At 48.0% G+C, this 10,000-nt stretch overlaps 1 protein-coding gene across 1 annotated transcript in view; it reads left to right on the forward strand.

The window, feature by feature from the left end:
- akap6 (A-kinase anchoring protein 6) overlaps positions 1-10,000 on the forward strand; it is a gene marked incomplete at its 3' end in the record, with an annotated part of 33,994 nt that overhangs the window by 5,075 nt on the left and 18,919 nt on the right. Inside the window, exons 4-14 of the mRNA XM_087780377.1 lie at positions 332-441; positions 1,970-2,111; positions 2,218-2,826; positions 2,909-3,040; positions 3,124-3,276; positions 3,380-3,508; positions 3,567-3,674; positions 3,750-3,950; positions 5,611-5,733; positions 8,958-9,051; positions 9,115-9,308. Of these exons, the coding sequence (XP_087636503.1) occupies positions 332-441; positions 1,970-2,111; positions 2,218-2,826; positions 2,909-3,040; positions 3,124-3,276; positions 3,380-3,508; positions 3,567-3,674; positions 3,750-3,950; positions 5,611-5,733; positions 8,958-9,051; positions 9,115-9,308 (1,995 nt within the window). The remainder of the gene's footprint in view (positions 1-331; positions 442-1,969; positions 2,112-2,217; positions 2,827-2,908; positions 3,041-3,123; positions 3,277-3,379; positions 3,509-3,566; positions 3,675-3,749; positions 3,951-5,610; positions 5,734-8,957; positions 9,052-9,114; positions 9,309-10,000) is intronic.

Here is a 10,000-nt window from a genome sequence, read left to right on the forward strand (position 1 = left end):
TGTGTGTGTCTGTGCGCGTGCGCGAGTGTGAGTTTATTTCGGAACATCACTTAGTGGGTCACTCTGCTGACCTACTTCCACTGGGGTCCAAATGTCTGCGGTTCTGGAGGTGGTCCAGGCGGGTCTCTGGGTCCATGTGTTCATATGAACATCCCTGACGGAAGGTGACTCTGGTGCTCCAGAGACCAGCAGCTCCTCCTGCAGCTCCACACAGCTGCTCCACTGTCATGTGACTGTGACAACAACTGCTGAACTCAAGTGTTGAACTTTTCACTTTGTGTGTCCATGTGTGTGTGTTTGTGTGCGTGTGCGTGTGTGTGTGTGTGTGTAGGCCATCTGCGAGGACATCTCTGACCATGTAGAGCAGATTCATGCTCTGCTGGAGACAGAGTTCTCCCTCAAACTTCTCTCCTGCTCCGTCAACATCATAGTGGACATCAGGTGAGTGTGTGTTTGTGGGTCCGCGTGTGCCTTCTTGTGTGTTTGTATGTCAATGTGTAGGGGCTCTTCCAAATTGGCCGACCTGGATGGAAGTCGAGCAGTGTGATGGGTTGTAGATGTCTTAATGAAGTGGTAAATGAGGAGAGTCTTTGGACCTTTGAAGCATCCTTCAAGTAGATGCTGCTCGCCGGATGTTTGGAGGGTATGTTTCAAAAGACAGGGAGCCAGGGGATGGGTGTTGAACGACTGATTTCGCTAATGGTTCTCATTTTTGTGTAGAGTCCAAATAGTGGGTGTGGGATGACCTGGACCAGACAGTGACACAATGTTCTTCTGTAGAATATGCAAGGGCTGAGGTGGGCAGTTTGGAGGCTGCCGTCTGCCATTTTGCACCTTCGAGCTTCCAGAGCAGGTTATTTCTTGCCTTTTAGATGTTCCTTGAAGGATAGCATCCTGTCAGGGTTACTCCAGGGAAGGTAGGATTAGAGGCATGCTTCAGCTTGATTCTGCTCAGATGGATGATTCTCTGGCAGCCTTTGCGTTGTGCAGTCAAAAATACACTGGAGGCTGTTTTTTGGTTTAAGGTGCAAGTGTTTTCCAGAACGGGTTCAGTTTAGCATGGTCCTTCAGTGAGAACCTGTTCCCTTGGGTCATAATCTGGTGCTCGAATGTCAGACAGATGTCACCTGCATAGATACATTTGCAGGATTTGTTGGTGGCAAGGTCGTCTGTAGGGAGGTCGAACAGAGTTGGAGCTAGGACTGAGCCTTGTGAGAGACCGTTTGTCTGTCTCTGAACCTCTGGTTGGTCAGCAGAGTTTTTATTAATGTTGTTGCCCAGGCAGGAATCACCCTTGTCAGTTGCAGTAGAAGACCTTTGTGTAGGACAGTAGCATAGGCGGCTGTGAGGTAGAGGAACACAGTCCTTGTCTTCAGTCTGCTCGATGAAGTTGGTAAGGGCCAGTACTTCTACTGGGTTGTGGTCCTTGTGGAAACCTGCCTGATCCACACAGAGAATATCCTCTACTGCTAGGATTTTGAATGGAATGCTGAGTAGGAAACCGGGAGGTATCCAGGTGGTAGTTTGTGGCCTTATTCAGGATTTGGTTTCCCATTTCCTTGGGATCAAGTTTGTGTGTGTGATTTTTGTGTAGAATTGTCTCAAACTTTCGCCTGGCTGTAGCTAGTGATTCAACAGGATAGTCTGCTATCTCAGGGTCCCCTGATGTTTTGTAGGCCTGTAGGAGTGCAGCGCTTTCTCCCTCCAGTCATGGGACATGGAGGGGTCAGTAGCCTTGTGGAATTTCTGTGTGTTGCAGCTTTGAAGATGGTGCTACAGAAGCGGTCGTATGTTTCATCTACAGTGATGGTGTGGAGTGGTATGGTAACGCCACCCCGGTCCAGGGTTTCACTGTATTGTTTCCAGTCGGCCTTGCGCAAACAATCTCCATTTGTCTGTGTGTGTGTGTCCATGTGTGTCCATGTGTGTCCATGTGTGTGTGATAGAGATAATTATCTCTTATCTTTAGGACGGTCCAGCTGCTCTGGCACCAGCTCAGAGTCTCGGTTCTTGTTCTGAGGGAGCGCCTACTTCAGGGCTTGCAGGATCCGAACGGAAACTTCACCAGACAGACGGACATCTTGCAGGCCTTCAGTCAGGACCAGAGCCAGGTCCGAACACACTCTCATGCACACGCGTTTGCAACCTGGCTTAGTTCTGCTCCTTCTGACTGCCAGGAGTATCTGGAGTAGAGCGCTGACTCTGTTTTGTCTGCAGACTCGCCTCGACGCTCTGACCGAGGTGGACGACTGCGGTCAGCTGACCATCCGCTGCAGTCGGGACTACTTCTCTCTGGACTGTGGAATCACTGCCTTCGAGCTCAGCGACTACAGTCCCAGCAGGGAGGAGGGGCCTGGGTCTGACCGAGGGGAGGGGGAGGGATCTGAGTTTGCACAAGAAGAGGGGCCTGAATCGGATGAAGGGGCGGGGTCTGCGTTTGATAGACAGAACGGGGTAGGACCTGAGTCCGACCAAGAGGAAGAAGTAGAACCTGATTATGCACAAGGGGAGGGGCTGAAAGCTAACCAAAAGGAAGGGGCGTGGCCTGAGTTTGATAGTGAGAAAAGGGCGGGGCCTGAGCCTGACCGAGGTAAGGGGCCGGGATCTGTGTTTGTCCGAGAGGCAGGACCGGATTTTGCCAGAGAGGAGAGACCTGCATCTGACAAGGAAGAAGAAGCGGGGCCTGCATCTGAGCGAGAGGAAGGGCTTGAGTTTGACCAAGAGGAAGGGGCGGGGCCTGAGTTTGGACAAGAGGAAGGGGCGGAGCCTGAGGGGCCTGATCCAGACCTAAATCACGAACAGGAAGCAGAGGCAGACTCTGACTTGGTACAGACAGACTTTTTAGGTTTTACCATATTTGTCACAAATTCTGACTCACCTGTTACTGGTCTTTCTTCCCCCCACTCAGACCACTATGGCCAACATGTGGAATTGTTCTAAACCCTCCCGGCGGGGCTCAGCCAGGAAGAGTAGCGTGTGTCCTCCACTGACCCTGCAGCTGGACCTCGTTGATCCAGAACCAGTCTGCCAGAGTCCACAGGTAAGAAGTCCTTTAGTAACCTTGAGTCCATCAGATGCTCAGTACCCATAGTGTCCCTCCACCAAAAATATGTCTCCTTCCAGAAGAATCATGTGACCCTCCGACAAACAGGAGGTGGCGCTCTGCCTCCCTCAACAAGGCCTTCTTCCTCCTCAGACCATGGATCCAGCAGCGAGGATTCAGACCCAAGACCTCCCCGGAATTCAGTGTGGGTCATCGAGCGCCCGTACCACCAGGTGAAGCCATTTTCGACTGAAGCCTTACATCGTCCAGACAACGACTTGCTTAAAGTGATGGACATGAAGAGATCTTCAAGTTTCTTCTCCTCCTGCACTGTAGGAGCTCCAGTTGTTGTCCGGCGCTGCTCTGGGTCAGGAACACTGGTACGGGTCCGAGGAGTTCCTTTCTCTTCCAACTCAACTCCGAAAGCCTGAGTTACTCAGTGTTTGCCTTGAAGATCTCCAGTCGGTAAGTGACGGTTCAAATCCTCCGCCGTGGTGTGGTTGACGAGTGTCTTCACCAGCAGGGTCAGCACTTATCTGACCAGGCTCAGACGGGCCTCCAGGATGTGGATGACTGGGACCTGATGGACCTGGTCCAAGAAGATTGGGAAGAACTTCCTTCTTCTCCTCAAGTACGTCTCGCTGGCGTTGAAGTGTATCTTCACCCCGGCACCCTGTGACCCACCTCCCCCCTCTCTATAAAGCAGATGGACAGCGAGTGGTCGGACCCCGACTCCCACAGTGAGAGTCCGTGTCCCCCGGACAGCAGCTCGAGTCCGTTTAGTGACACGCAGTCTGAGGAGGACCGGCAGGAGGGGCCCAGACGAGGAGGTCTGTCGCTGCTGCAGCAGCTGCTGGACGACATCCAGAGTCACTGTGGTGACCACGACGTCTGGACCAAGATTGAGGTGAGAACCACCAACATGTGTGTAGAACATCTGTGAAAACAACAACATTGACTCACACATTTCCACAACATTGACTCCCACATTTTCACATCATTGACTCACACATGTGCACAACATTGACTCACACATGTCCACAACTTTGACTCACACATGTCCACAACTTTGACTCACACATGTTCACATCCTTGACTCATATCTGTCCACAACATTGACTCCGACATGTCCACTACATTGACTCCGACATGTCCACAACATTTGACCCACAACATTGACTCACAAATTTGCACAACATTGTCTCACACATGTTCAAATCTTTGACTCACACATGTCCACAACATGGACTCACACATGTACACAGCATTGTCTCACACATGTCCACAATATTAATTCACACATGTCCACGTCATTGACTCACACATGTCCACAACATTGACTCACACATGTCCACTACATTGACTCACACATGTCCACAACATTGACTCACACATATCCACTAAATTGACTCACACATGTCCACAACATAGACTCACACACGTCCACAACATTGACTCCCACATGTCCACAACATTGACTCCCACATGTCCACAAATTTGACCCACAACATTGACTCACACATTTCCACAACATTGTCTCACACATGTTCAAATCTTTGACTCACACATGTCCACAACATTGACTCACACATGTACACAGCATTGTCTCACACATGTCCACAATATTGACTCACACATGTCCACTACATTGACTCACACATGTCCACTAAATTGACTCACACATGTCCACTAAATTGACTCACACATGTCCACTAAATTGACTCACACATGTCCACAACATTGACTCACACATGTCCACAACATTGACTCACACGTTTCCATAACATTGACTCACACATGTCCACAACATTGACTCACACATGTCCACAACATTGACTCACACATGTCCACTAAATTGACTCACACATGTCCACTAAATTGACTCACACATGTCCACAACATTGACTCACACATGTCCACAACATTGACTCACACATGTCCACTACATTGACTCACACATGTCCACTAAATTGACTCACACATGTCCACAACATTGACTCACACATGTCCACAACATTGACTCACACATGTCCACTACATTGACTCACACATGTCCACTAAATTGTCTCACACATGTCAACAATATTGACTCACACATGTCCACTACATTGACTCACACATGTCCACTAAATTGACTCACACATGTCCACAACATTGACTCACACATGTCCACAACATTGACTCACACGTTTCCATAACATTGACTCACACATGTCCACAACATTGACTCACACATGTCCACAACATTGACTCACACATGTACACAGCATTGTCTCACACATGTCCACAATATTGACTCACACATGTCCACTACATTGTCTCACACATGTCCACTAAATTGACTCACAAATTTCCACAAAATTGACTCACACGTTTCCGTAACATTGACTCACACATGTCCACAACATTGACTCACACATGTCCACAACATTGACTCACACATGTCCACAACATTGACTCACACATGTCCACTAAATTGACTCACACATGTCCACTACATTGACTCACAAATTTCCACAACATTGACTCACACACGTTCAAATCTTTGACTCTCTCTCTCTCGTCAGCGTTTTGTGTGTCGCCTGGACTCGTTCATCAGGTGGCTGCAGGAGTCTCTGGACCACACAGACAACTGGACTCCCCCCAAACAGGACATCGACAGTCTCAAGACGTACCTGGACACACACTTGGTGGGTGAACACACTCTCACACTCATGTACGACACACAGACTTGTGTACACAAGTACGACAACAGCCGTCGAGGCTTGAAACGACGCATCGGAATTCACTCACTTCCTCGTGCGTCGTCCATCATGTCTGGATTTAGGATTCGAACCATCAACCTCTGTGTGTCTCATGTGACGAGAGGTTTCTTCTAGAACCAGCGTCTGGTCATGTGACACACAGACAGGAAGCACTTTGACGATTAATCATTTTGTTTATTGCAAACATATGGACGACACACACACTCACACACACTCTCTCACACACACACACACTCACTCTCACACACACACACACACACACACACACACACACACACACACACACACACACACACACACACACACACACACACACACGTCACAGATGCACCAGAGAGTAACGAGGAGACATTTTAACATACAATCTGCATTTTAATGTGAAACAAACACACAGTAGTGACGGATCATTTGCATATATTTGCATGTTCCTGCATCTCTGTGTCGTCGCGGCAGAAACACACACCTCGTCTACACACCTCGTCTACACAACTGTGTGCGACTCACTTTGTTTACACGTGTCGGCCCTGTGTGCTCGCGGCGTTAGCGGCGTTAGCTTCAAGTAGAACCTCCACGTCTTAATTGAGTCTCGTTAAATAAGTCAGGGTTTAGCTCCGCCTCCCCGTGTGTGCGTGTGTGTTCATGTCTGATAGTCACACTTGCTTTTCTGCTTGTGTGTGTAGTTTTGTGTGTTGTTGCTTCCACTCACGACTGTCTCTGATGCTCATTTTTTCATTCTTTATTCTACAACCACTTTATGATGTTTTCCCTCCTGGTATCACACACACACATGCACACACACACACTTGTATACACACATGCACACACACATGCACACAAACAAATACATGCACACACTTATAAACACACTCACATACACATAAACGCACACACATAAACAAAAATACATGCAAACAGACGAACATATGCACACACACATGCACTCACAAAGACACACACTCTCTTTCACAAACACGTAAACACAAACACACACACAATATATATATGCACACGCAGATACACAAACGTGACTATACACATTAACACATATACACACACAGACACACTTACAGTATATACTCTCATGCACACAAGCACGACACACACACACACGTAAATACACACAAATATACACACACACTCATGTCTTTGTAGTGCTGAGATGCCGATGAAAGAACTATTGATTGGCTGTGATGGAGATCCAGCTCTTTGAATCACATTAGCTGCAGGATACAGGGGGTTGTATGTGTGTGTGTGTGCGTGTGTGTGTGTGTGAGGGTGTGTGTGTGTGTGTGTGTGTGTGTGTGTGTGTGGGTGTGTGTGTGTGTGTGTGTGTGTGTGTGTGTGTGTGTGTGTGTGTGTGTGTGTGTGTGTGTGTGTGTGTGTCTGAGTGTGAATGTGTGTGTGTGCGTGTGTATGTGTGTGTGTGTGCGTGTGTGTGCGTGTGTGTGTGTGTGTGTGTGTGTGTATGTGTGTGTGTGTGTGTGTGCGTGTGTATGTGTGTGTGTGTGGTCTTGTGGTCCATCACCTGCTGGCAGCGATGAGTCTTAATGCCACCAGGAGGCGATCGTGTCTCGAGTTGAATGAACAATGTTTCAGTTCAACACTAATGACAACAGAGGTCAAGAAGTCACGTGACACATGGAGCGAAACACCAGCATGAAGAGAGAGAGAGAGAGAGAAACGACGGGGATGAGAATGATGAGAGAGAAGGATGAAGAGAAGAGGAGGATGAAGAGGAGGATGAAGAAAAGAGGAGGATGAAGAAAATAGAAGGATGTAGAAAAGAGGAGGATGAAGAAAAGAGGAGGATGAAGAAAGATATGAAAAGTTGAAGGGGAGAAAAGAAGAGAGCGAGAGAGGAAATAAAATTAATGTCTGAACATAAAACCATGCTGTAAATTACACACACACGCGCACAAACACACACTCTCTTACACACACGCACACACACTCTCTTACACACACGCACACACACTCTCTTACACACACACAAACTCCCCTACACACACACACACACACACACACTCACTCTCTTACACACACACACACACACACACACACACACACACACAGACCTCGGGGCTACAGTGTCTAATTTGATCATCATTATTACAAATCTTTGATCAAGTCATTAACGTGTTTGTCAGAGAGAGAGAGAGTGTGTGTAAGAGTGTGTGTGCGTGTGTGTAGGAGAGTTTGTTTGTGTAAGAGAATGTGTGTGTGTGTGTGTTTGTAGGAGAGAGTGTGTGTGTGTGTGTGTGTGTGTGTGTGTGTGTGTGTGTGTGTGTGTGTGTGTGTGTGTGTGTGTGTGTGTGTGTGTGTGTGTGTAAGAGAGTGTGTGTCAAAGTCAAAGCTCAATGTCAAAGTGTTGCTAACAACAGGTTCCAAACATAGCGGAGGTGTAATTACAACAGTCGATCACTAGGTGGCGATGTTGACCCTCAACTGGTTGCTTAGCAACATTGACGGTCAGTGACTAGTTTAGTTTGTTCAGGTGAACATGTTGTGACTTCATAGTGATGTTCACACACACACATACACACACACACACACACACACACCCCCCCCCACACACACATACACACACACACACACACACACACAAACACACACCCCCCACACACACACACGCACACACACCCCCATACACGCACACACACACACACACACACCCACATACTCACAAACACACACATACAAACACACACACACACACACATGCACACGCACTCGCACACACACACATACTCACACATGCACACACACACACACACATACTCACACACACACACATACAAACACACACGCACACACACACAGCCCCACGCACTCGCACACACACACATACTCACACATGCACACACACACATACTCACACATGCACACGCACACACACACAAACTTACACATGCACACACACATACACACACACACACAAACACACACACGCACACAAACTTACACATGCACACAAACACGCACACACAGACACACACGTACTCACACATGCACACATACACACACACACCTTCACACACACACACACACCCCCCCCCCCCCCCACACACACACACACACACACACAAACACGCATACACACACACACACACAGACTCACACATGTCAAGAAAGCTGCTTCGTCTCCTCAGAGTTTCAAGACAAGTGTCGACAGCAGAGCTGAGCTAAAGGACAAGATCATGGAGGAGGGACGACAACTGCTGTCCATCATCCCCAACCAGACAGGTACACACACACCTGCATGTGTACACACACACACAACTGTCTAAAGGGTCGTCATGGCTACAGGTGTGACGGACATCCTCCTGATGGTGACCTCTCAGTGGGGTCAACTCCAGAGACAGATCCGTCGTCAACATGGATGGATGCTCCGCTCACTGCGCTGCATTCAGACCCGCCTCCTCACTGGGGACCAATCACAGGAGACCGCTGTGGACGCTTCCACCAATCAAGAAGCTTCGAGCCAAGTCAAGAGCCAGCAGGTAGAATCATCACTCTTTCTTTCACCTCCTCATCACTCTTTCGTTCACCTCCTCATCACTCTTTCTTTCACCTCCTCATCCCACTTTCGTTCACCTCCTCATCACTCTTTCTTTCACCTCCTCATCACTCTTTCTTTCACCTCCTCATCACTCTTTCTTTCACCTTCTCATCAGTCTTTCTTTCACCTTCTCATCACTCTTTCTTTCCCCTTCTCATCACTCTTTCTCTTCCACCTCCTCATCACTCTTTCTTTCACCTTCTCATCACTCTTTCTTTCACCTCCTCATCTCTCTTTCTTTCACCTCCTCATCTCTCTTTCTTTCACATCCTCATCACTCTTTCTCTCACCTCCTCATCTCTCTTTCTTTCACCTTCTCATCACTCTTTCTTTCACCTTCTCATCAGTCTTTCTTTCACCTTCTCATCACTCTTTCTTTCACCTTCTCATCACTCTTTCTCTTCCACCTCCTCATCACTCTTTCTTTCACCTTCTTATCACTCTTTCTTTCACCTCCTCATCTCTCTCTCTTTCACCTCCTCATCTCTCTCTCTTCCACCTCCTCATCTCTCTTTCTCTCACCTCCTCATCACTCTTTCTTTCACCTCCTCATCACTCTTTCTTTCACCTTCTCATCACTCTTTCTTTCACCTCCTCATCACTCTTTCTCTTCCACCTCCTCATCTCTCTTTC

The sequence above is a fragment of the Callionymus lyra genome, chromosome 18 (genome assembly GCF_982586985.1).
Source record: "Callionymus lyra chromosome 18, fCalLyr1.hap1.1, whole genome shotgun sequence".
NCBI classification, from domain to species: Eukaryota; Metazoa; Chordata; class Actinopteri; order Syngnathiformes; family Callionymidae; genus Callionymus; species Callionymus lyra.